Source organism: Dipodomys merriami, unplaced genomic scaffold, assembly GCF_024711535.1.
Source record: "Dipodomys merriami isolate MVZ:Mamm:240054 unplaced genomic scaffold, mDipMer1.0.p SCAF_12, whole genome shotgun sequence".
Taxonomy (NCBI): domain Eukaryota; kingdom Metazoa; phylum Chordata; class Mammalia; order Rodentia; family Heteromyidae; genus Dipodomys; species Dipodomys merriami.
The window spans coordinates 12,674,242-12,701,168 of NW_027202493.1; the positions used below are offsets into that span (position 1 = coordinate 12,674,242).

The 26,927-nt window shown below is 42.0% G+C and overlaps 1 protein-coding gene across 1 annotated transcript in view; it reads right to left on the reverse strand.

The window, feature by feature from the left end:
* Positions 1-875: 875 nt before the first annotated feature.
* Positions 876-26,927, reverse strand: part of Dctn6 (dynactin subunit 6) — a 46,565-nt gene continuing 20,513 nt past the window's right edge. The window contains exon 7 of the mRNA XM_070016254.1: positions 876-1,140. Within this exon, the coding sequence (XP_069872355.1) occupies positions 1,135-1,140 (6 nt within the window). The 3' untranslated portion in view covers positions 876-1,134. The remainder of the gene's footprint in view (positions 1,141-26,927) is intronic.

A 26,927-nucleotide genomic window follows, 5' to 3' on the forward strand; every position in this document is an offset into this window, starting at 1 on the left:
GTTTCTGTGTAATAGCATAAATGATACAAACTTCCACAGAAACCAACCTTTTAATGCTCATTGGAAAACTACTATTCATCCTTCAAGACCCAAATCTATGATGTCTTCTCTCTCAGGCATTGTAATAGCTCTGTCATCTTCTTCCTCCATTGGATGATACTTAATTAAAATATTACAGTTCACATGGTACTACCATCATTCTGATTCTTCACACTCACCCCCAGATTGTGCTATCATTCCCATTTGTGTGTGTGTGGGGGCGGTGTACTGGGTATTGAATCAATCCCTGAGCTTTTTTCTCAAGTCTAGTGCTCTACCAATTCATAGCTCCATTTCTGGTGCTCTCTCTCTCTCTCTCTCCCCCCACTCTCTATTTTTTTGCAATAAGTTGGAGATAAGAGTGTCATGGACTTTCCTGTCCAGGTTGGCTTCAAACTGAGATTCTCTGATCTCCTGAGTAGCTAGGATTATAGGTGTGAGCTATTGGCACCTGGTTCCAACTATTTTTAATCCAAGCTCAGTTTAGTCAGCTATTGTTTCATAATTCAGGGCTCTAAGGGAACCTGAAGTATTAACCTTGAGGCACTTGAACTTTGGGGTCAGAAGGTAAATTAAGCAAGGTACTATAAAGCCAGGCACCAGTGGCTCATACCTTTAATCCTACATACTCAAGACGCTGAGATCTGAGGATTGTGGTTTCAAGCCAGCTTTGAGTTCAAGCCCCAGGACTGGCACACACACACACACACAAAGAAGAAGGTACTGTAATCTCTCTCCCCTAGTCCCTGGGAGCATGGCCAAGGCCAATCTTTCTTGTTTTGAGCTGAGGAAAATATCAGTGTGGAGACCATGTGGAGACTTTTATTTATTTATTTTTGAGTGTGCCTTTGATCTTATGCTAGGAACATTCCAGGAGGGGAAAAACACTTGTTAAGGACCTGCTGCTCCTTGGCTGAAAGACTGGGTGCTGGGTTGATTGATGAAGGTCCTGATGCTGTAGAGAACGGGCTCTCCTCTCTATCAGAAGAACCACGTGGGATGTAGTTCTGGCCCCCTCATGGCTGAGCACCTCTGAAAAGTACCATAATGCCAGCTGAAATTCTTCCTTATCAAAGAATGAAGCAACCATGCATATCAAGGCTGAAAAGCAAGAAACAACCAAGTTTTAAATAAACCAAGTTTTAACTGGCTTCACTTCCTTTTAGTTATTTGCTATTTTTCTCTTCCAGTCCTGGGGCTTGAACTCTGGGCCTGGACACTGTCTCTGAGCTTCTTTTGCTCAAAGCTAGTGTTCTACTACGTGACCCACAATGCCACTTCTGGCTTTTTTGAGTAGTTTATTGGGGATAAGAGTCTCATGGTCTATACTTTTAGGGCTGGCTTTGAATTGTAATCCTCAGATCTCAGGATCCTGAGTGATTAGGACCACAGGCCTGAGCCACTGGCACCCAGGCATGATTACAGGCATGAGCCACTTTAGTTACTTGACTTTAAAAATCACTAATCTGGCTGGGTGCTGTTGTTCATTCCTGTAATCCTAGCTACTCAGGAGGCCGAGATCTGAGGATCTCGGTTCAAACCCAGCCCAGGCAGGAAAGTCCATGAGACTCTTATCTCCAAGTAATCACCCCCAAACCAGCAGTGGAACTGTGGCTCAAAGTGGTATAGTGCTATCGTTAAGCACAAAAGCTCAGGGACAGTGCCCAGGCTGTGAATTCAAGCCCCATGACCAATGCCCCCTCCCCCAATCACTAGAATTACAGTCTTCCCTCGTTATATTGCAGTTCACTTACTAAGGAATCACTGTATCACAACTTAAAAAATATATATATACCTAATTCTGTATTGCGGAGTTTTTGCTACATAGCAGGATTTGCTATAGATAATTATATAACATTTATGAGTTTACTTATTTGGCCTAAAAATTTTTAAACAATATAAAAATTTTTACTGTTAATTGAAACATACTAAAAGAATATTAAATCAAAATAAATTGCAGTATGTATTTGCAGTATAAATTTGCATTATGTATGCATGAATACCATACACAATGGAAATGCAGTACACCGCTACCGTAGGCACAAGTTTGTCAATGTGAGATTATACACGGCACACTACTGGATGATGGAATGGAAGGCAACCAACCACAGCATTGTGTTCTGTATCCTGGGCACCAATTGGTCTGTTTACTCTCCTGCACTGTGCCATACATACAGCATCTCTACTTGTCCACTTCACATTGACGTCTGATCACCATGTACAGTGTTGCTCTGTTGTGTTGCGTTTTTGTGAGATTTTCGTAGAAGTTTAAATTTATTTCAAGCCCTACGATGCCCCCCAAACGTTCTGTGCCTTCTACAGCTTCTGTCAGTGAACCCAACCACCAAAGGGAGATGTTTACCATCAAAGAAAAGGTGGAACTTCGTGACATGTTAAAGAAAGGCAAAAACTATGTGGCTGTACAAGATCAATGAATCTACTGTTCACTCCATAAAGAAAGACAAGAAGAATATTAGGTCTACAGCAACGATGACTTTTAACAAGACTGCACAGAGGACGGTCACTTCCTGCAAGAAGGCCATTGTGAGGATTGAATCTGCATTGGCCCTGTGGATAAGCTACTGCAGGAAGAAGAATATCTATCTTGCTGGAGACCAACACCATCTGGATGAAGGCCAAGAAACTTTATGATCGTTTTGTAGAAAGCATAAACGTTTATGACAGAAACATGGATGAAGACAAGGACAACAAAGCAGAAGCAGGACTATCAGTAGCTCTCCCACCAGACCAAACCCATTCAGTGCCAGCAAGCACTGGTTTGACAAATTCCAAAAATGCTTTGGACTCAAAAGCATTTCTCTGCAGGGAGATGCTGCCTCTGCAGATAAAGCTGGAGTCGAGGAGTACATGAACGCCATGTTTCAATCTCTCATTGAGGAAGGGGTCAATAAGCCTGAACACGTTTTAACATGGATGAGACAAAGTCAGCAAATGAAGAAGAGGATGAGGAACAAGACGAACTATGGCTTGGAGAAGAGGAGGAGGTTGGCCTAACACTCAATTGTCTTGCAACCATGGTCAGAATAGCCAAAGAACTTCAGTGAGTGGCTGAAGAATGGGACCCCTTGATGCTTTATTCACTGCACTTGATATATAAAATCGAGAGTGGCATGCCTGTTTATAAAAACCTTCTCACTCAGAAGTAAATGCAGGGGCTGGGAATGTGGCTTAGTGGTAGAATGCTTGTCTAGCATGCATGAAGCTCTGGGTTCGATTCCTCAGTACCAAATAAACAGAAAAAGCTGGAAGTGGCACTGTGGCTCAAGTGGTAGAGTGCTAGCCTTGAGCACTGAGAGGCTCAAGGACAGTGCCCAGGCCCTTAGTACAAGCCCCAGGACCAGTCAAAAAAGAAAGGAAGAGGAGGAAGAGGAGGAGGAGGAAGAGGAGGAGGAAGAAGAGGAGGAGGAGGAGGAGGAGGAGGAGGAGGAGGAGGAGGGAGAAGAAGGAGAAGAAGGAAGAGGGAGAAGAAGGAGAAGGAGAAGAAGGAGAAGGAGAAGGAGAAGGAGAAGGAGACGAAAGAAGAAGAAGAAGAAGAAGAAGAAGAAGAAGAAGAAGAAGAAGAAGAAGAAGAAGAAGAAGAAGAAGAAGAAGAAGAAGAAGAAGAAGAAGAAGAAGAAGAAGAAGAAGAAGAAGAAGAAGAAGAAGAAGAAGAAAATGGCTCAGGAAGAAAATACTACACAACCTGATGAAGGGCCTGATGAAGCAGTGTCTTCAGAACAGCTGTAATGCTCTTCTTGGTTGTGCAGTACATTCATCTCATTGGCATCATCTTAATTGCCATCAGTACTGCACAGCCAGGAGAAATAGAAGGAGAAGGAGAAGAAAAGAAGAGGAGAAGGAGAAGAAGGAGGAGGAGAAGGAGGAGGAGAATGAGGAGGAGAAGGAGGAGGAGAAGGAGAAGGAGAAGGAGGAGGAGAAGGAGGAGAAGGAGGAGAAGAAGGAGAAGAAGGAGAAGGAGAAGAAGAAGAAGAAGAGGAAGAAGAGGAAGAAGAAGAAGAAGAAGAAGAAGAAGAAGAAGAAGAAGAAGAAGAAGAAGAAGAAGAAAAGAAGAAGAAGAAGAAGAAGAAGAAGAAGAAGAAGAAGAAGAAGAAGAAGAAGAAGAAGAAGAAGAAGAAGAAGAAGAAGAAGAAGAAGAAGAAGAAGAAGAAAGGAGGAGGAGGAGGAGGAGGAGGAGGAGGAGGAGGAGGAGGAGGAGGAGGAGGAGGAGGAGGAGGAGGAGGAGGAGGAGGAGGCGGCCCAGGGAGAAGATACTACACAACCTGATGAAGGGCCTGATGAAGCAGTGTCTTCAGAAGAGCTGTAATGCTCTTCTTGGCTATGCAGTACATTCATCTCATTGGCATGATCTTTTTTTTTTTTTGGGTCCGGTTGTGGGGCCTGAACTCTGGGCCTGGGTGCTGTCCCTCAGCTCTTCAGCTCAAGGCTAACACTCTACCACTTGAGCCACAGTGCCACTTCTGGCTTTTTTCTTTTTGCTTATGTGGTACTGAGGATCGAACCCAGGGCCTTGAGCATGTGAGGCAAGCGCTCTACCACTGAGCCACCTTCCCAGCCCTCATTGGCATCATCTTAATTGTCATCAGTACTGCACAGCCACATAATATATGGTCTTCATCATTCAAGTTGCAGTATACTTCATTGGTGAGGGCCCACACAGGATTTTATATGTTGTTAAAATTACATAGGTTAAAGAGTGTAGAAAGTGTTTAAGAGCATATGAAGTGTTTATAAGGTGTGGGAACGGTTAGCAAGAGAGTGGGAGGGCTGGGAATGTGGCTTAGTGGTAGAGTGCTTGCCTAGCATGCATGAAGCCCTGGGTTTGATTCTTTAGTACCACATATACAGAAAAGACTAGAAATGGTGCTGTGGCTCAAGTGGTACAGTGCGAGCCTTGAGCAAAAGAAGCTCAGGGCCAGTGCCCAGGCCCTGAGTTCAAGCCCCAGGATTGGGGAAGAAGGGGAAGGATGGATGGAGGGAGGGAGAGAAAGGTTTATAGGACAATGGGAAGGATTTATAAAGCCTTAAAAAATATATATGTATAAATAAAATAAATATAATGCTGCTACTTTGCAGATTTTCACCTTTTGTGGTGGTCTTTGGGATTTAACTCCTTTAATAGGTGAAGGATCACCTCTAACCTATGGGTCACAATAAAAAACTGATGACGTTGGATTGCACATGCTCAAAACACTGATTTCTTTCAGACCTCAATCACCTTTCCCCAAGGCTAAGCCCAAAAATTTCCCCTTACCTACCCTTGGGAGGCACATTTGAGACTTGTTCCTTACAATAAACTCTCTTTAGCAAAACTCATTTCAATACTTGACAGATAATGCAGCAGGCAAAACAGACCAGATTCAGCAACAGTACTGTTAGGAGTTTGTCTACCACATACACCTGCACACACATACACATATGCATAAACACATGTATGTATCATATATATTACCTGTGCAAAAGTTCTTAGAACAATGAAACTAGTTGAAGTTGTTTTAAGAAGTAGGGGAGGGAATGAGGGAGAGTGATATAAAGGATGAGTCTTATCAAAGTACATTGTAAGCAAATGTGGAAATGTCAAAATGAAACCCTCCTGTATGAATAACACATGCTAATACAAATGTAAAAAATAAAAAAAGTAGTTTGTGTTTTTTGTTCAAATCATTTCAAGAATCATGTCTAGTACAATTCTAGTCTGTGTGTAGAAAAAGTAGACTTTTGATCACAGTTTTAGATGTATGTTTTTAGACTGTATGGAGGTTTTCTTTTATTCTTAGAAATTCACAGGTGTTGGTGGCTCATTCCTGTAATCTTAGTTACTAAGGAGGCAGAGATCTGAGGATCACAGTTTGAAGTCAGCCTCGGGCAAGAAAGTCGGTGAGATCTTCAGTTAACCACCAGAAAAGCAAGAAGTAGAGCTGTGGCTCAAGTGGTAGAGTGCTAGCCTTGAGCAAAAAAAGCTCAGGGACAGTGCCCAGACCCTGTGTTCAACTCCAGAACTAGCACATATACACAGGCACAGACACAGACAAACCCAAAACAAACCCAAACCCAAATGAACAAAAACCAAAATATTCAGTCTCTTGACTTTCAAAAGCTCCTTCTTAAATTTTTGTTATTTGGACTTAGCCAATGACTTTATTTACTGTATTTTCCATGCTTTTTTCTTTATTTTCTTTATTTTTTTCTTTATTTTTTTTGCCAGTCCTAAGGCTTGAACTCAAGGCCTGGGCACTGCCCCTGAACTTCTTTTGCTCAAGGCTAGCACTCTACCACTTGAGTCACAGTACCACTTACAGCTTTTTCTGTGTATATGGTACTGAGCAATTGAACCCAGGGCTTTATACATGCTAGACAAACACTCTACCACTGAGCCACATTCCCAGCCCTTTTCCATGTTTTAAATTAACATATATTAATTGTACAATGAGGGGATTTACTCTGATATTTACATACATACATACATACAGACAGACATAGAATATACTCTGGTCATTTTCACCTTTCTTATCTTCCACCCCCTTTTCAATTTTTCTTGAAACTTAAAAATGAATTCATTATGATTTTTTTCATGTATAATATTCTTATCTCACTTTCTTCCTCATCTTTTCTCCTGCCACTTCCCCTTCCAAGTAGTTATCCGAGTCCTTGTCCAGTGTCTTTCCCTTTAGATATACCTTCTATATATGAGCACTTTTTCTTTCTTTCTTTCTTTCTTTCCTTCTTTTTCTTTCTTTTCCTTCCTTCCTTCCTTCCTTCCTTCCTTCCTTCCTTCCTTCCTTCCTTCCTTCCTTCCTTCCCTCCTTCCTCCCTCCCTTCTTTCCATATTAGCTATGTGAATAATACTACTATAAACATGGATGTGCAGGTCTCTCTATTGTGTGTCAACTTGCATTTCTTTGGGTTTATATCAAGAGTTGTACAATAGGATCATGTCTATTTTTTTTTTATCTTTGTTTGCTTTTGTTTTTCTTTTTGGTGCCAGGACTGAGGATTGAACTTAGGGCCTGGGCACTGACCCTAAACTTTTTGTGTTTAAGGCTAGCATGTGATCGCTTTGAGCTACAGCTACAAGTTCAGCATTATGGTGGTTAATTGGAGATAAGTGTCTCACTGTCTTTCCTGCCTGGTAAGGCTTGGAACTACAATCCTCAGATCTTAGTCTCCTGAGTAATGGAGCACTATTTTTAGCTTTTTTGGGAACCACCACTACTGATTTCCATAGTGGCTTCACTAATTTATTTTACTACCAACAGTGTACAGTGTACAAGTATTTCTTCTAAAGACTGGGGCTGTATCTGACAGGAATGGCCAAGGGATAAGACCGTGTTTTGTCAGTCATGGGGCTTGAACTCAGGGTCTGGGTGCTGACCCTGACCTCTTTTGCTGAAGACTAATGCTCTACCACTTTGAGACACAGCACCACTTCTGGTTTTCTGGTGGTTAAATGGAGATGAGTCTCACAGACTTTCCTGCCCAGGCTGGCTTTGAACTGCAATCCTCAGGTCTCAGCTTCCTGAATAGCTAGTATTACAGGCATGAGCCACCAGCCCCTAGCTAGATAATTTTATTTTGACAGCTCATTTTAGTCTTAACTATTTTTCTGGACTGAGCTTGCAGTACTAACGTCACTTTCCTCTAAATGCTTTCTTGGTCCTAATTCACTTATTTCTTGAGAGCTTATCATGCTTTTTGCTAGGATTCCTGAGGCAAAGTGGTGCTTTTATAAGCTTCCTTGTGCTATTTTAAGGGGGAAAAATCAAGTGGGCCCTTCGATTCTGAAGGTACAGGTAGGTCAATGTAAGCTTTGCCATGAAAGATGCCCTTACTTGATAATGCTGTAAGGTAAAAGAAGCCTGGATTTGCAGATTTTACATGTTGACCGGGTAGGGATAAGAGTGGGTGGTTGGATGAAAAAGGGCAATGAAAGGCATTTTACTTTTATTTGTTGATAATCACACGGCCTACTTTTACTGGAAAATGCCTTTGTTGTGTCAAGAAGCAATACAAAGCAAAACCAACTCTGTATTTATAGGAAGGCTTGAGCCACGTAAAAATGTGGGGGGGCTGGGAATGTGGTTTAGTGGTAGAGTATTTGCCTAGCATGTATAAAGCCCTGGGTTCGATTCCTTAGTACCACATATACAGAAAAAGCCAGAAGTGGTGCTGTGGCTCAAGTGAGTACTAGCCTTGAGCAAAAGAAGCTGAGGGACAGTGCCTAGGCCCTGAATTCAAGACCCGGGACTGTCAAAAGAGAAAAGAAAAACATTAGTAGGAACTCTACTCTTTTTTGTTTTTGTGTTGGCATTAGAAGGATTTAGAACTTAGGACCTTGCACTTGCTAGGCAGGTGCTCTGCCACTTGGACTACATCCAAATTTAAAGCCTACGTTTTAAGGTGTTTTTGGTGTTCCCAGGTGGCCTTCCATCCAAGCACTAACCAGATCTGACCTGACTTAGCTTCCAAGATCAGACGGAGCTCGGCGTGGAGCTGGCTGTTGGAAATCTAATAGTACCAGTGGCTGTCAATTTATTTGGGGTGGAAAATAAATTTTTCTTCACCAATTTTATGTATAGAGTGTGACTTACATTTCTCATGAATTAAAATTTATAAAAGGGAGGTGAAAGCTGGGTGCCAATGGCTCATACCTGCAATCTTAGCTACTCAGGAGGCTGAGATCTGAGGATCATGGTTAAAGCCAGCTTGGGTAGGAAAGTCCATGAGACTCTTATCTCCAATTAACTACAAAAAGCCAGGAATAGAGCTGTGGCTCAAGTGTTAGAGTGCTGGGTTTCAACACAAAAGCTCAGGGACAGTGCCCAGGCCTAGAGTTCAAGCCTTTCCTCCCCCTCCCCCAACCAATGCTGATTACTAAGGAGACAAAGCTCTCTGACCTAGATCTAAATCATATGATGTCTTTGGCCTCCTTCACGTCACAGTATAATACAAAAATTATTTGTTGCATATAAGTCGATTTTTTGTCACTGTTTTGGCTTGATTGTTTAAATTTTTTTAATTGTTTAATTGTTCAGATTTTTTTCTGGTTTAACTTTCTAGTTCCTATTTTATTATAGGCCTTTACCCCCTCCCATTTACTTTTTAGTTCTTGCTTCTTCTTCTGGTCTTCTTCAAGTTGTTGTATCTGTATCACAACATCTGCTGTTCAGTAGTCAATTTTAAGTCATATTTTCATCCTTTTTTAGTGGTCCTTACCCATTTATATTTTCTATCTGCAAGAAGAATTATTCTCTTGCTCATATTTTCTTCCATACCTGTTCCCCCATCCCTAATCCTTCTTCATTATGTACACTCTTACCTGGTAACTAGATTACCCAAATATCTTTTTATTCTTTATTACTTTGTGTTGTTTTAGCTAATCTTTTCTTTTGTTGTTGTTTTCATTTGTGTGTGTTTGTGTATTCAAACTGTTCATATCCCTTACCTCTCCCTATACTAACATAATGGCAACTAGTTTTTGTTGTTGTTGTTATTTGGTTTTGTTTTCCAGTCGTGGGCCTGAATTCTGGGCCTGGGCGCTGTTCCTCAGCTCTTCAGCTCAAAGCAAGTGCTCTACCACTTGAGCCACAGCACCATTTTCGGCTTTTTCAGCTTATGTGGTACTGAGGAATTGAACCCAGGGCCTCATGCATGCAAGGCAAGTGCTCTACCACTGAGCCACCTTTCCAGCCCCACTAGTTTTTTTTTTTCAACTTACCTCAGTCTACTTTGTTATTAACATCTCTTGCATGAAGCTTAGCTCCACCTCTATAACCAACTACCTAGTATTATTCATTAGTATTCTCTACCATCCTGGTTAACTAAGGTCTTCCTAGAAGATCCTAGGTTCATCTTTGCTTTTATATTCACTTGAACATACTGGAGCAATAGTAGAGATTAGTCTTTATTAGGGATTGTTACAAACACAAGATTTACCCACTATAATAGCTTTGCACCCAAGTGTCCTCATTCTAGGTGAAAATTTCCATACACATTGTCTTGATCATTGAAATTAATTGATAACTGAACTGTACCCCTTGTATCTAATAACAGGAAAACACTCCACAACCCCACTATTACCCCAGTCTTAAGTAATTTGTGAGAAATCATGATCATTGAAATTAATTGATAACTGAACTGTACCCCTTGTATCTAATAACAGGAAAACACTCCACAACCCCACTATTACCCCAGTCTTAAGTAATTTGTGAGAAATCATCAACTGAAAGGACATAGGCAATTGAAATTGTCCTCAAAACTGGGCCCCAGATGCATATATCCAGGGGAGGGGGGAAAATCACCAAATTCATGTATAAATCAGATAACAAGTCATCATCTAAAGCCAACATACCCACAATAAAGTATTTACAAGATAGTGAAGAAATTTCAGACAACCATTTCAATAAAACAATGACAATAAATGAGGGAGGCAATATATAAATAGCTGAATGAATGCAAAGAATATAAAAACCGACAATTACAGAATTGAAACAAACAACAATTAAATAGAGACAATCATAAAATGTGAAAAAGGAATTAAATAATAATTATGAAATCTTGAAAAAGTCCAATTGAAATCTAGGAAATTAACTCAATAGCCTAAATAAACAACTCGATAGAATGCCTAGCTTAATAGAACAGAACATGAAAATGATATCAGGTATTAAGGATAAAGCAGAGATATTAGACACTGTAAAACCTCAACTTACCAGGACTTTCACCACTTTGTCTCAGTAGTGGTAAGAAGAAAATTTACAGCCATGAGTATCTACATTAAAAGGACAGAGTTCTCAAATAGCTTAATGTTGTATCTCAAACTTCTAGGAAAAAAACAACAGGAATAAGCTGAAGCCCCCCAAAAAGCAGATAACAAGAAACAAAGATTTGAAAAACAAAAATAAACAAAACAATAAACAAAATAAACAAAAACAAAATAAGCAATGGTCACAGTTGCACATGCCTATAATCTCAGCACTCAACAGGTAGACACAAAAGAATAGTGATTTGGGGCTGGGAAGGTGGCTCAGTGGTAGAGCACTTGCCTTGCAAGCCTGAGGCCCTGGGTTCGATTCCTCAGCACCACATAAGCAAAAAGAAAAAAGCCGGAAGTGGCGCTGTGGCTCAAGTGGTAGAGCGCTAGCCTTGAGCTGAAGAGCTGAGGGAGAGCGCTGAGGCCCAGAGTTAAGGCCCCACGACTGGACCCCCCCCCCAAAAAAAAAGAAAGAATAGTGAGTTTGACAAAAACCAACCAGCTGGGCACTGGTGGCTCGTGCCTGTAATCCTAGCTACTCAGGAGGCTGAGATTTGAGGGTTGAGGTACAAAGCCAGCCTGGGCAGGAAAAGTTCAAGAGACTTTTATCCCCCATTAACCACAAAAAGCCAGAAGTGGAGCTGTGGCTCAAGTGGTAGAGTTCCAGCCTTGAGCAAAAGAGCTCAAGGACAGTGCCCAAACTTGAGTTCAAGTCCCAGTACTTGCATGAAAACAAATATAAATAACCTGAAAAAATAGTCTTACTTGCAACTTATAGAATATACTTTCCCCCTGAAAAATCCCATCCATTTTGATTATTGTTTTGATTATCACACTTGGGGGCACAGGCCACCTGGGAAACATCAGTTTGTGAAGTTCTGGCTTATGGCACTAATGCACAGCCAACATTAAAGACCAATGGGCTGATGGTTTCTTCATTAATCTATGTGTAACCCTTCTGTAGCTCCAAAGCCAGAATTGTTGAAGCTGAATGTCCACAGCCATCCAGTACAGTGAGCAGCAGAAAAAGAGGTGTGGGTCTCTTAAGTTGCCGGGCGCTGGTGGCTCATGCCTGTAATCCTAACAACTCAGGAGGCTGAGATCTGAGGATGGCAGTTTGAAGCCAGCCTGGGCAGGAAAATCTGTGAGACTCTTCTCTCAAATAAACTACTCCAAAAAGCCAGAAGTGCACTGTGGGTCAAGTGGTAGAGTGCTATCCTTGAGCACAGAGCTCAGGGGCAGTGTCCAAGCCCTGAGTCCAAGCCCCAGGGCTGGCCAAAAATAAAAATAAAAAAGATACAGAACAGGGGAGGAAAGCAAAAGACAAGTTTGTCATGATGTTTTAACCTGTTAGCTGCTTCAGTTAAAATGAGTAGTTTTGTAAGTCAATCAAAAGCATAGAAAGCTTATTAGAAAAGCTTATTTTCCCTTATTTACATTCTTGCTGCATCTGTTTGAGAAGAATTCTCCACTGAGGTTTCCATTTCACTTATTAGCTTACTGGGCACTAAAAGACTGTCTAAATTCATTTTTAACCTGATATCCTTTTAAATTCCTTAAGTACAGGTCAGACGGCACTGGTGAAATTGGGAAAGGGTTCGTGCAATACCTAGCGATAGGGGGCTACAGGTTGGAATTCATCTTGCTAAATAAAGTTAAGGGGACCATTATTATTATTATTATTTTTATTGAAATCCCGAGTTAAGCCCCAGAAGACTGGACAAAAATTCAAACAGGTGTCTGTTATGGTTTGGGGTCTGAAATATCCCCCAAAGACATGGTTGTATCCGTAGGGATTCAGAGGTGGTACACCCCAGGATGTAGGGCAATCTGGGAGGAAATGAGGTCACTGAGGGGGTGTCCCCAAGGGGATACTGCTTCTTCCTTTATCTCTGCTTGAAGGCTACCATGGAGTAAGTAGATTCTTAGCCAAGGTCTTCCTCTAGGGTGTTCTGTTTTGCACAGCCCTAACAGCAAAACAGGGCTGAAGGTGTGGCTCAGGTGGTAAGAGTGTATATCTAGCAAGCCTGAGACCCTGAGTTCAAACTCCAGTACCACAAGAGAGGAAAAAAAAAAAGAACAAGCTAGAGACAGAGTCTCAGAGAGAAAAGCCAGAGAGATGGAGAACAAGCCAGAGAGACAGAGAATGAGCCAGAGAACTCGGAGAGAGAAGAGAGGGTCTGTTTGACTTGTGATTTCACAGGTTTCAATCCATGATGACTTGGTGCACACAGCCACCACTGGCCCTGGTGGTCACCAAGACTGTCGCCATGACTTGCCTCTTCTAGATCGTTCAATAAGGGGAACCGTGGAAGGTTTTTCTTCCTGTGTCTGGCTTCTTTCCCTTAGCATGATGTTTTCTAGATACATCCCTGTTGTAGCAGCTCTCAGAATAGCCTTTATAATTTGATTGAGTTGTACAGAGAGAGGTTACAATTTCACAATTCAGATAATATATACATGACCTTTCTTTTTATGGGTGACTAATATTCCATTATATGCACAGGCTGAAAAAAAAAAACCCAACGAACTAGCATCTTGATCTAGCATTTCCTAAAGAGGAGAAGCTTTCCACTGGTGTGTCTTTGCCCTCTCTTTACAGACAGTTGCCTGTCCACAGCCAGGAGCAGCCATCAGGCTTGCAATACCTTCTCATTGCTAACTACAGTTGATAGGACCTCCCGAGAGGTTTGAATTGGGACTGTGCTATGCTATTCAGTTGTTCCAGCAGGTCAATGAAGGAGGACATCTGAACTCTTAGGGAATCCCAGGTCTTGTGTGTGCATTAGCAGAGACTGCTGGTTTGCCAAGACTAATGGAGCAGATAGGTGCAGAAGAGAATGAAAGTAATGGAAGCTGGCTGTGGCTTCTAGATCCAGTTCTCTGTGGGACCCAGCAATACTCCATGCCCTTGATTCCATTAGCCATCTCCAGAGCTTTCTATAGCACACCTTTGTACCTAAGATAGTTTTGACATAATGGTGTTACTTATGACCCTTAACTAGGAAGAATGGTAATCGACTTAACTCAATATTTAGCATGGAGAAAGAAATGGAAGCAGCTAGGTGTCAGTGGCTTAAGTCTATGACTACCTATTCAGGAGGCTGAGATCTGAAGATCACGGTTCAAAGCCAGTATGCAGAAAAGTCCATGAGACTCTTATCTCCAATAAACTACTCAGAAAAATCCAGAAGTGGTGCTGTGGCTCAAGTGGTAGAGCACTAGCCTTGACCACAAACAGGCTCAGGGACAGTGCCTGGGACCTGAGTTTAAGCTGCATGATCAACAAAAAGAAAAGAAAAGAAAAAGAAGCAAGAATGCATACTTTCCCTGTAGAAAGCTTTAGAGTTGTCACTTTTTGCCTTTTGTTTTGTCCCTTTTGTTTTGTCTTTTAATACTTCTTTCTTTCTTTCTTTTCTTTCTTTCTTGTGCCAGTTATGAACTTGGCTTTTCTGCTCAAGGCTAGCATTCTACCACTTGAGCCACAGCTCCACTTCTAGCTTTTTGTAGGTTAATTGTAGGGAAGACTCTTATGTACTTTCCAGCCCTGGCTGGCTTTCAATCACAATCCTTAGATCTCAGCCTTCTGAGAAGCAAGGCTTATAGGTGTGAGCCATTGGTATCTAACATTTTTTATTTTTATAAAACTTTTTTATCTTTGGTTGCACAAAATAGTTTCAATTCAACACATTGATTTATGAATATAATGCATCTTGATCAATGTCAACCCTCCCATTCTTAGCTCTTTTGAGAGTTTGTAATGGACTGAATTATTTTAAAAATCCATGGGTGTTATAGACTCCCTTCATAGAAAACAAACAACTTTCAAAACACATTTCATGTAGAAAAAAAAGGGTCCACAGGTTAGGTACTTTGTGGGTTGTGTGGATTTCTTTTTTGGTGTCAGTCCAGAGGCTTGAGTGAACTTAGAGCTGGCTCTGTCCCTAGTGCTCTACCACTTCTGGCTTTTTGGTCAATTGGAGGTATGAGTCGCAATCAGGCTTTGAACTGAAATCCTCAGATCTCAGTCTGAGTAGCTAGGATTACAGACATAAGCAGCTGGATTACAGGTGTAAGCTACCAGCACATAGCTGATTTCTTTCTTTTCTTTTGTTTTCTTTGTTTCTTTTTTCTTTCTTTCTTTTTTTTTTTTTTTTTTTGCCAATCCTGGGGCATGAACTCAGGGCTGGGCACTGTCCTTGAGCTTCTTTTGCTGAAAGCTAGCACTCTACTACTATGAGCCACAGTACCAGTTCCAGCTTTTTCTGTTTATGTGGTACTGAGGAATCAAACCCAGGGCTTCATGCATGTTAGGCAAGCACTCTACCACTAAGCCAAATTCCCAGCCCTTTGATTTTTTTTTTTTTTTTCACTCGTGGGGCTTGAACTCTGGGCCTGGGCGCCGTCCCTGTGCTCTTCAGCTCAAGGCGAGTGCTCTACCTCTTGAGCCACAGCGCCACTTCTGGTTTTCTAGTGATTTACTGGAGATCAGAGTCTCACCGACTTTTCTGCCCGGGCTGGCTTTGAACCCTGATCCTCAGATCTCAGCCTCCTGAGTAGCTAGGATTACAGTACCTGGCTTGATTTTTTTTTTTTTTTTTTTGGGTCCGGTTGTGGGGCCTGAACTCTGGGCCTGGGCGCTGTCCCTCAGCTCTTTAGCTCAAGGCTAGTGCTCTACCACTTGAGCTACAGCACCACTTCCGGCTTTTTTTCTGCTTATGTGGTGCTGAGGAATCGAACCCAGGGCCTCATGCATGCAAGGCAAGCGATCTACCACTGAGCCACCTTCCCAGCCCTTGATTTTTTTTAAACCATCAATTGATAGTATCTTATTAGAGTAGGATGGATGGTTGACTTTGATTTAATGTGGCTTTTTAAAAAACTTAATTAAAATTGTGTGAGCTGGGTACATGTTACAGAAAGAAGAGGGAGGGGTTGGGAAGGTAGCTCAGTGGTAGAGTGCTTGCCTGCATGCATGAGGCCCTGGATTGGATTCCTCAGCACCACATAAGCAGAAAAATCCAGAAGTGGCGCTATGGCTCAAGTGGTAGAGCACTAGCCTTGAGCTGAAGAGCTGAGAGACAGCATCCAGGCTGAGAGTTTAGGCCCCATGACTGGCAAAAAAAAAAAAAAAAAGAATAAGAAGGAAACTTTAGAAAATTATCATTTACAGCATGAGAGTTTTCTCTTCATATTTTCATATTCAAAACTCAACTGAACATGATTTTCTGTCATTAGGCCCAAGCACAATTTACTTTTATTTATTTATTTTTTTGCTTTTGAATGAACTAAGTTATGTACTTTTAAAGCAAGTAAGCTACCATTAAGTGAATCTCCAGCCAAAAATCTAATAATTTACTAGGGTTTTCCAATGCTTTTTTTCTTTCTTTTTTTTAATTGTGAAAATATTGTACAGAGGGGTTACAATTACATGAGCAAGATAATGAGTACATTTCTTATCAAGCCAATGCCTTTTCTTTGTGTGTGCTTTCTTTTCTTTTCTTTTCTTTTTTGCCAGTCCTGGGCCTTGAACTCAGGGCCAGGGCGCTGTCTCTGGGCCTCTTTGTACTCAAGGATCGCACTCTACCATTTGAGCTACAGTGCCATTTCCTGCTTTTTGAGAGTAGTTTATTGGAGGTAAGAGTCTCATGGACTTTTCCTGCCCGCGCTGGCATGGAACCATGATCCTCAGGTCTCAGCCTCCTGAGTAGATAGGATCACAGACATGAGTCACGGGTGCCCAGCTGTGTTTTCTAATTCTTACTGCATTATGACAATGTTCAAATGTAAATAATGCCATTTGGAACCAAGTATGAATCAATCTTCTAATTACAAAGTCTATCAAACATAATGGTCAAGGTTCACTAGCTATGAATTTAAATCATTGTCTTCCCTTCTGCACTTTGTCACTGTCGGACTTCATCACTGTGACCAAATATTACAGAGAAACGATTTAAAGTAGGAAGGATTTACTTTGTCTCATGCTTTCAGAGGTGGTCCTCTGGATTCATAGCTCCGGGCCTGAGGCGAGGTTTTACATTGTGAAGGTCTAACTGGGGACAAGTCTGTAACTTTCAAGGTACACCTTCTATGACCTACTTCCTCCAGCAAGGTCTTACCTCCTAAAGTTTCCAGAAACTTCTAAAATAGCACCACCTGCTGGAGATCAAGCATTCAACACCTGAACCTATGGAGGAAATTTCATATTCAAGCCATAACAAACTCCTTTGCACCCCCAGAGACCCATGATCATCTTAAATGCATTTAGTCCATTCCAAAAGTCCCCCAAATGTTAATAGTTCCAACACTGTTCAAAAGTGCAAAAGCTTTCTAACCTAAGTCCCTGCCTTTAGGTGTGCTTTAAACAATATAGACCACCACCTCTTCCTCCTCTTCCTCCTTTTCCTCCTCCTCCTCCTCCCCCTCCTCCTCCTCTCTCACTCTTTCTTTCTTTCTTTCTTTCTTTCTTTCTTTCTTTCTTTCTTTCTTTCTTTCTTTCTTTCTTTCTTTTTCCTCCTCCTCCTCCTCCTCCTCATTCTTCTTCTTCTTTCAATTTTTTTCTTTTATGCCAGTCTTGGGGCTTGAACTCAGGGCCTGAGCTTCTTTTGCTCAAGGCTAGCACTCTATCACTTGAGCCACAGCGCTACTTTTGGCTTTTTGTTTATGTGGTACTAAGGAATTGAACCCAGGGCTTCATGCATAAGACAAGCACTCTACCACTAAACCCTATGCCTAGCCTGGATGTTGTTCTCTTTTTTTTTTTTTTGTCAGTTGTGGGGCTTGAACTCTGGCCTCGGTGCTGTCCCTGGGCTCTTTAGCTCAAGGCTAGTGCTCTACCACTTGAGCCACAGGGCCGTTTCAGGTTTTCTGCTGGTTAATTGGAGATAAGCGTCTCATAGACTTTCCTGCCTGGGCTGGCTTTGAACCGAGATCCTTAGATCTCAGCCTCCTGAGTAGCTAGGATTACAGACGTAAGCCACAGGCGCCCGGCTAGACATTGTTCTTATATTGTGTAGTCTCCTGAAACACAAGTTTGAAATAAAACTGTTCATTATCTTTTGATTAAACACTTTAAAAAAAGTCTGCGTTCAGAGTTTCCATCAAATTTCCAAGCAATCTCTTAGCTTTGAGTCCCCATAAAAGAAAATTACATATTTCTAATACACAATGGCATCTAGTAAACCCTCCTATTCCAAAGGGACGAATGGGGACATAGCAAGAAGAGATGGGACCAAACCTGTCCAGGCAAACATCAAATCCTATAGCTCCATATCTAGCATTTAGCTCCAACAGGCATGGGGAGCCCACCCCTATGACTTACAGTTTGCAGGCCTCATAGTCTTTCTCTTGGGCTGCTTAGGTTAGTTGTCTGAATTTCCACAGTCGATATTGCATATTCTATCTCCAGGACCCTAAAGTCTCTATTTCAGCTTAGGCTTTTCTTGTTGCTCTCAGGGACAGCCTACAGATATACTGACCTTATACCTCATTTCTTGGCTTCATAGGTTTTCCTTTGAAATCTAGCTGGAAGCCTCATAACTCTGTAACTCTTGCATTCTGAGTGCCTGTAAAATCTCATCATATGAACCATGCCCAAGTCTGCCACCAGCTTGAGCAGTAGCCAGGTCCCCCTGGATCATGGTTGAATAGGTGGCTGAGCACCCAAATCCTGGGAAAATAACTTCCTTGGCAGCCTCGTCTTAGCAAGGCGCCCAATTGCCCTCTCTTCTCAAAGGAGCATCTTCTAAATAAGTTGCCATATCTCTACCTTTGAGACCAGGATGAATGGGATCTGGCCAATTTCTGAGATGCCTTCAAGGCATCCTATTTTTTCTGATGTAATATAAAGGTGTAAATCTCATTAATCTCATCTTCCTTAGACCCAAATTTACACTGACTTTTCTGAAAAACTGCATGGTTTTGTTTTTGGTTTTGGTTGGTTGTAGGGCCTGAACTTTGGGCCTGGGCGCTGTCCCTCAGCTCTTCTGCTTAAGGCTTGTGCTCTACCACGTTGAGCCACAGCACCACTTCCAGTTTTCTAGTGTTTTATCGGAGATAAGAGTCTCACGGACTTTTCCTGCCCGTGCTGGCTTTGAACCTCAATCCTTAGATCTCAGCCTCATGAGTAGCTAGGATTATAAGCGTGAGTCACTGGTGCCTGGCTGCATGTTTTTTTTGTTTCTGTTTTTGCTTTGAAAGCTGCAAGTTTTTCAAGTCTTTCTGCTCTTCTCACTGTAAACCTGCCTAAAAGCAATTATCAATAGCCATGCCAAAGCCTAACACCAGACTGATAAAAATATTCTCCATCAGAGTAATTAATCCTAGCCAGGAACTGCTGAGCACTGGTGATTCAAACCTATAATCCTCGTTTCTCAAGAGGATGAGATCTGAGGATCCTGGTCCAAGGCTAGTCTAGATAAGAAAGAGTGAAACTCATGTTTAATCACCATCAAAAAGCCAAAAGTAGAGGGACAGTGTTTGAGCCCTGAGTTCAAGCCCCAGGACCAGCACACAAACACAAAAAAAGTTCCCAGAATCTCTCCAAATAATGCCATCTGGGGACCAAGCATATGAACCTGTGTGCAATACTTCAAATTCAAACCATATTACGCTGTAAGTATTTAAATAACATACATCATACAAGTCTGCCAGCCAGTCTGAAAGAAGAATTTATCTTAGAAACAATTACAGGATAAGTTCGAAGACTTGAAACCATTTTGTCAATTAATGGCCTAGGCACATTAATGTAACTGAATTATAAAATCTATCTTATTTAAAAAATCTATCATATTAAAATCAAGTGCATGTGGTTTAGAGAGAAGGGACTAAAAAGTATAATCTTTAGCAGTGGTGATAACCCTAAGCTACTCATAAGTGTGAGATCTGAGGCTCTCGATTTGAAGTCAGCCAGGGTAGGTAAGTTGGAGACATTCTTATCTCCAATTAACCAGCATAAAGATGGAAGTAGAGTGTGGCTCAAGTGGTAGAGCACCAGCTTGGAGCAGAAAAACTTAAGAGACAATCCTTAGGTCCTGAGTGTAAGCAGTAGTGTGTGTGCATGTGCACATGTACGCATGCATGCATGTGCACACACGTGTGCACACACACACACACAATGAAAGTAGACCCAAGTCACTGAGGACACATGAGCCCTAAGCATTCATTTCGTTCTGCATTCCTGTTCTCATAGCTCCTGTATTGAGCAGTAAAAGCCCTGCATCTCTCAGCAGTCAGAATCTGTAGTCAGGCTGGGTGCCTATAATCATGATTACTTAGGAGGCTGAGATCTGAAGGTCATGGTTCAAACTAGCCCAGGCAGAAAAGTCCCTTGTGAGACTCTTATTTCCAATTAGCCACTCAAAAACCGGAATGGCACTGTGGCTCAAGTGGTAGAGTGCTAGTCTTTAATACAAAGAGGCTTAGGGACAGCACCTAGGCCCTGAGTTCAAGCCCCACAAACTACCAAAACAAAAAATCTGTAGTCAGTCAAAGGAAAAATCAGCTTGGGGCTGGGAAGGTGGCTCAGTGATAGAGCGCTTGCCTTGCATGCATGAGGGCCTGGGTTCAATACCTCAGCACCACATAAGCAAAAAGAAAAAAGCCGGAAGTGGCGCTTTGGCTCTAGTGGTAGAGCGCTAGCCTTGAGCTGAAGAGCTGAGGGACAGTGCCCAGGCCAGAGTTCAGGCCCCATGACTGGACCAAAAAAAAAAAAAAGGAAAAAATCAGCTTTCTAAAACAGGCACTCATAAAACAATACTATCTCCCATAATCATTTTATTTTCAATTTAAAACATAAACAAGTCTATTCATTTCACTTACGGTTCCTTTGATATCCACTGAGTGTGCCCTGCTGACTGGGACTGCACATGAGACATGTATTAACATAGCAAGAAACACAATCACTTCCAACATGAGTGGAGGGAGGACCAAGACACCCAAAAGCAACAAGAGAGCATGTGAGTGCTCCTTCCTCTACCCAGTGTTCAGGGTTTTTGCTCACACTTAATTCCACTGCATTAAAAAAAATAGCAAAGCATGGCTTTATCAAATCTTTCCCAAATAGTCTACCATTTTCATAGAAATTGCAGCTCTATTCACACTCATAATTGTTTGACTTTGGTAATACTTAATAAAATTATATAATTACAAAGGACAGCCTGCATAAACAAGGTTGGGAACAAATACATATAACTAACTTCTGGAAAGCATACAGCTCAATTGCAGATGGTTAAGGGAGCTTGATTGGCCCACTATGAAGAAGGCTATGTACATGAAAGTGTGGTACGCTTTGAATATTAAACATTAGTTCTCAGCAAGAGCAGAGACTGCTGCAGAAGTTTAAGGAACACAGAGAAACAAAAGAGCTGATTTGGTTCACCAGATAGAAAATCTAAGCCAAGTGGAGTAATACAAACCTATAGTCCTAGCACTTAGGAGACCAAGTCTGGAGAGCTCCCAGTTCAAGGATGGCCTAGATTACACGGATAGACCATCACTTAAAAATGAAAATATTAACTTTTGCTGGGTGCCAGAGGCTCATGCCTGTAATTCTAGCTACTTTTTTTTTTTTTTTTTCAGTCATGGGGCTTGAACTCTGGGCTTAGGAGCTGTCCCACAGCTCTTTAGCTCAAGGCTAGTGCTCTACTACTTGAGCCACAGAGCCACCGGTTTTCTGAGTGGTTTATTGGAGATAAGAGTCTCCGGCCTTTCCTGCCCAGGCTGGCTTTGAATGGCTTTGAACCAGAGATCTTCAGATCTCAGCCTCCTGTGTAGCTAGGATTACAGGCGTCAGCCTTCGCAGGGCTTAATTCTAGCTACCGAGAAGGCTGAGATCTGAGAATCACAGTTCAAAGCCAGCTGGGGCAGGAAAGTCCATGAGATCTTTATCTCCAATTAACCACCAGAAAACTGTAAGTAGCACTGTGGCGCAAAGTGGTAGAGTGCTAGCTTTGAGTGAATAAAGCTCAGGGACAGTGTCCAGGCCCTGAGTTCAAGTTCCAAAACTGATCCCCCCCCCCCCAAAATAGTATTTTTTTTAAAGTGGAAAAATCTAAATTCAGGGACTTAGCACCAAACTCACATGAAAGTAAGACATTTTGAAACCTTTTGGAGAGGAATGCTAACAGTGAAGGTTTCCCAAACCATTCTTCTTCTTCTTCTTTTTTTTTTTTTTTTTGCCAGTCCTGAGGATTGAACTCAGGGACTGGGCAATGTTCCTGAGTTTCTTTTGCTCAAGGCTAGCACTACCACTTGAGCCACAACACCACTTCTGGCCTTTTCTGTTTATGGGTACTGAGGAATTGAACCCAGGGCTTCATGCATGCTAAGCAAGCACTCTACTACTAAGCCCAGCCCGTTTCCCAGCCCTCCCAAACCATTCTTGAAGGGGCCTCTACTGAGACTAATCCTCCATGGAGAACAGCATACCAGTGTCTCCCTTGCCAGGTGTCACGAGTCATGAGTCAAGACTCAGCTAATGCCTTAAGAGATTTAAATAATTTAACCTTTGCAGGGAAAGTAGTTTCTAGCCCATATTTGATAAAATTAAAGTCTAAATTGTTAAAATAGGTCAGCTTACTCAGGGTAATAAAATTCTCTATGAGTACCATTTGTGATCTAGTAGACCGTGCATTGATGCTTTCGTGTGATAAAGCAGCCAGTTTAGAGTAGGGTTAAAAGTGTTAAGATGAAAGCATCTCCAAGATTGTATTGTTTCTAATACTCAGGATTGAATTTGGGGTGTTACATTATTGCTTATTATCTTTTTTGCTCCAGACTGTCCTGAGCCGTGTCTCCATTTGATTTTTTTTTTCCACTAGATAATTACTTTTCTCAGATTTGTCTTTCGCAGAGCTTAATCAAACCATAATCCTCAGATCTTATGTAGCTAGGGTTACAGGTATGAGCAACCAATGCCAATCTAGGGCCTTCACCTTTTGAGCCAGGCCTTCATTCCATTTTTCTTTTCACTTATTTTCCATATGGGGACTCCCGCTAAGTGGGCAGGCCTCAGATGGTGATTGTCCTGAGTCGCTGGGATTAGAGTACCATGCTGAGCTCAACTTTAACAAAAAATGGCTCATATTATTAAATATAATGGGGAAGAGGGTGAGAGGGCTTACTAAGTTTTCCAAAAAAGGTAACATAGGAAAAAAAAAAAAAAAAGGTTCAAATCATGATCCGTGGAGCCCAAATACCACTGACGAGCTTTGTGACCAGAGACAGTTATTTAACCTCAACGCTTCAGTTCCCACATCTACAAATTAGGGTTGCTACTTACTATCTATGTAATTAAAATTAACGATATTAATGTGTAACTAATGATTTATGTATATGCTGGTTTTAGTGCTGCCTAGCATATAGGTAGCAAACTCTATTCAAGTTTAATAAATGAATACAATTTTTAAGAGATTTAAGGGCTGGAGGTGGGTAGAGTGTCTGCCAACAAGTATAAGGTCCTTAGTTCAAGCTTCAGTACTACTAAAAAAAAAAGAAAAAAATAGGGTACCTAAGGGTTAGGAAAAGTTTTTGTATATGTTCAATGTTCTCTCTTGTCTTTCAAGATTTTTGCTGATAGTAATTCCTTTAGCCTAGACAATTAGGCTGATGCTTAATGAAATTTATGTTGCATTAAGTAAGGACTTTTTTTTTTTTGTTGGTGGTGGTGGGGCTTGAACTCTGGGCTCGGGCGCTGTTTCTGCTCTCTTCAGCTCAAGGGGAGTGCTCTACCACTTGAGCCACAGCAACACTTCTGATTTTCTAGGTGGTTTATTGGAGATAAGAGTCTCATGGACTTTTCCTGCTGGGGCTGGCTTTGAATTGTGATCCTCAGATGTCAGCCTCCTGAGTAGCTAGGATTACAGGTGCATTAAGGACATTTCTAAGACAGGTATGGTAAACCAAAAATCTTTGGTTTCAGGGCTGGGAAGGTGGCTCAGTGGTAGAGCGCTTGTCTTGCATGCATGAGGCCCTGGGTTCGACTCCCCAGCACCACATAAGCAAAAAGAAAAGCCGGAAGTGGCGCTGTGGCTCAAGTGGTAGAGTGCTAGCCTTGAGCTAAAGAGCTGAGGGACAGTGCCCAGACCCAGAGTTCAGGTCCCACAACCTGACCCCCCCCCCAAAAAAAAATCTTTGGTTTCAGCTCTAGTTCTTCCTATAGAAATCTTAAAGCTCTGGAATGTACTTTGGTATGTTAATGAGAACAGGTGACTGCCTGTGGGAACTGTCAGAGTTGTAAACTCTGGGGGGTGGGGAGGATAAAGCAGCTGGAAAGTAGTTATTATCTATTTACACGAATTCCATTTTCCTATTGAAGTGGACCCTGAGATGGGGCCCACGCTGATATGATTCCATTTTGAGCTTTACCTTTGTTTTAGGGATTTTCGACTTGATGGGCCTAGTTCCTGTAATGAAAAAAAAAAAAAAAAGGCATCTAGTACTCCTCCCCTTAACAACCTAACCCACCCTTGATTGCTGAGTTAAAGACTGACCCATAAAACAGGTTGTAATCTGGCTCAAACAGGCAACACCACTTGCTTACAGTAAACTCTGCCTTTTGCACATGCTTACAGTAAACTCCACCTTTTGCCCACCAAAAGGTAGACCTCGCCTTACCCACTAAATTTGTGAGCCATTTTATTTTTTTATTTATTTTTATTTTTTTGGTCGGTCGTGGGGCTTGAACTCTGGGCCTGGGCGCTGTCCCTCAGCTCTTCAGCTCAAGGCGAGCACTCTACCACTTGAGCTACAGTGCCACTTCCGGTTTTCTGGTGGTTTATTGGAGATAGGAGTCTCATGGTCTCTCTTGCCCGGGCTGGCTTTGAACCGCGATCCTCAGATCTCAGCCTCCTGAGTAGCTAGGATTACAGGTGTGAGCCACCAGCGCCCGGCTTTGTGAGCCATTTTAAACCAAGGTGATAGGCTGGTTTAAACAGCCATTACAAACTGTAACCTCATTGGCCACCTGTGTGTGGTCTGGTATGACTGTACAATCCTTTGTGTATGCTAACGATTCCATTGGTCACCTGAGTGTGACCAGGCTTGAGCTCATGGATTTTGCCTTTAAAAACCAAAGTATGTGGGCTGCTTGGGGTCCCAGTATCAGCTCCAGAGCCTGTGCTATGGACCTGGCCAGTCAGTGTAGGAACCTTCTCAATAAAGTTGCTTCTCTGTTAACAACGTTGTTGCGGTGGGCTCTGTCACTCCGGATGACTAGGTGGGCTTGCCTGCCTGAGTAGGGGTCCTCCTACTACACTATTGGTGAACACACTGCTGTGTCAGGAGGATGACAGGCGCCAATGGGCACTCACCTGTAAGCCTGGCCCTTCCTGTGTGTCTCTTTCTGAGTTGTACCTCTGAAATAGTATGTATACCACTTTCCTCAGTTCTCAATCTTCCAGAGAAGTGTTGAGCCCAAAAGGACAGTAGCGGCTCAAGCTGGCCTGTGCATAAAGGCCTTGAAAGGCTTTACCTTGAAAATAACCAATGCAAAATGGGAAGGGAGGCGTGACTCAAGAGGTAGAGCAATTGCCTAGCAATTGGGAAGCCTTGGGTTCTTTTTTTTTTTTTTTTTTTTTTTTTTAAATTTAAAAGAAGGCCAGAAAGATAGGTGGACAAATAGAAAGCTGCTCAAGAATTTCTGAGGAGTTAGGAATGTGGCTTAGTGATAGAGTGCTTGCCTAGCATGCATGAAGCCTGGTTTGATTCCTCATTACCACATAATAGAAAAAAGTGCTGTGGCTGAAGTGGTAGAGTGCTAGCCTTGAGCAAAAAAAGCTTAAGGACAGTGCCCACGCCCTGAGTTCAAGCTCAAGACTGACAATTTTTGTTTTTGTTTTTGATGGCACAACCACATTGGTGGAGCATCTCTGGTGTGGGGAGGCATCCCTTGAGGCTGCAAGCTGACACGCATGTGTCGAGGCTGAGGTTCACTGGCTCCTGCACTGAAATTCAACCTAGCAGGGAAGGCAAGATGGAGCTTGCAATTGTACTTTTCCATCTAACTTGTTTAGATTTCACAGAGAACAACAGCTTAACCCCATCCCCTAAAGTAAATGACAAAAGACAACCAGGTGGGGCTGGGGAAAGCCATTATCTTCTCAGACAGAAATGACTTAAAAAATTTTTTTTGGTTGCTTTGTTATTGTTGTGCTCTACCCCTATCAATTTCTCACATCTTCACTCCATATAATCTTTTTCTTTCTTTCTTTTTTTTTTTTTTGCCAGTCTTGGGGCTTGAGCGAAGAGCCTGGTACTGTCCCTGAGCCTCTTTGTCCTCAAAGCTAGTGTTCTAGCCTCTCATTTAAGCCACAGAACCACTTCGGGTTTTTTCTGAGTAGTTTATTGGAGATAAGAATCTCAGGCACTTTCCTGCCTGGGCTGGCATAGAACCATAAACCCTGGATCTCAGCCTCCTGAGTAGCTAGAATTTTAGGGGTTAGCCACTGATGCCTAGAATAAATAATCTTTTTTTTTTTGGTCAGTTGCAGGGCCTGAACTCTGGCCTGGGCGCTGTCCCTCAGCTCTTTAACTCAAGGCTAGTGCTCTACCACTTTGAGCCACAGAGCCACTTCTGGCTTTTTCTGCTTATGTGGTGCTGAGGAATCAAACCCAGGGCCTCATGCATGCAAGGCAAGCATTCTACCACTAAGCCACTGAGTAAGGAAGTCAACTGAAGACTGGACAAGAAAGGGAGCAAGATTTATGAAAAATACAGCAAGGAAATTGAAATTCTAGGAACACCTCCTTCCCTGAAAAACTGGAAATAAAAAACTTAATAAATCAAATAAAAAACACAGTTGAAAGTATCTCCAACAGACCAGTTCAAGCAGAACCAATAAATATCAGGGATTAAACACAAAGTTGATAAAATATTACATTCAGAAAACAATTAAGAAAAAAGAGCATGACCATAACTTTCTAGAACTCTGAAACATGAGCAGTAAAACAAATCTACAAGGCACCACCAGTGGCTCACACCTGTAATCCTTGCTACTCAGGAGGCTGAGATCTGAGGACCAAGGTTTGAAGCCAGCCCAGACGGAAAAGTCTGTAAGACTTTTAAATCCAATTAACCACCAAAAAGCCAGAAAGGACTTGTGGCTCAAGTAGCAGACATCTAGCC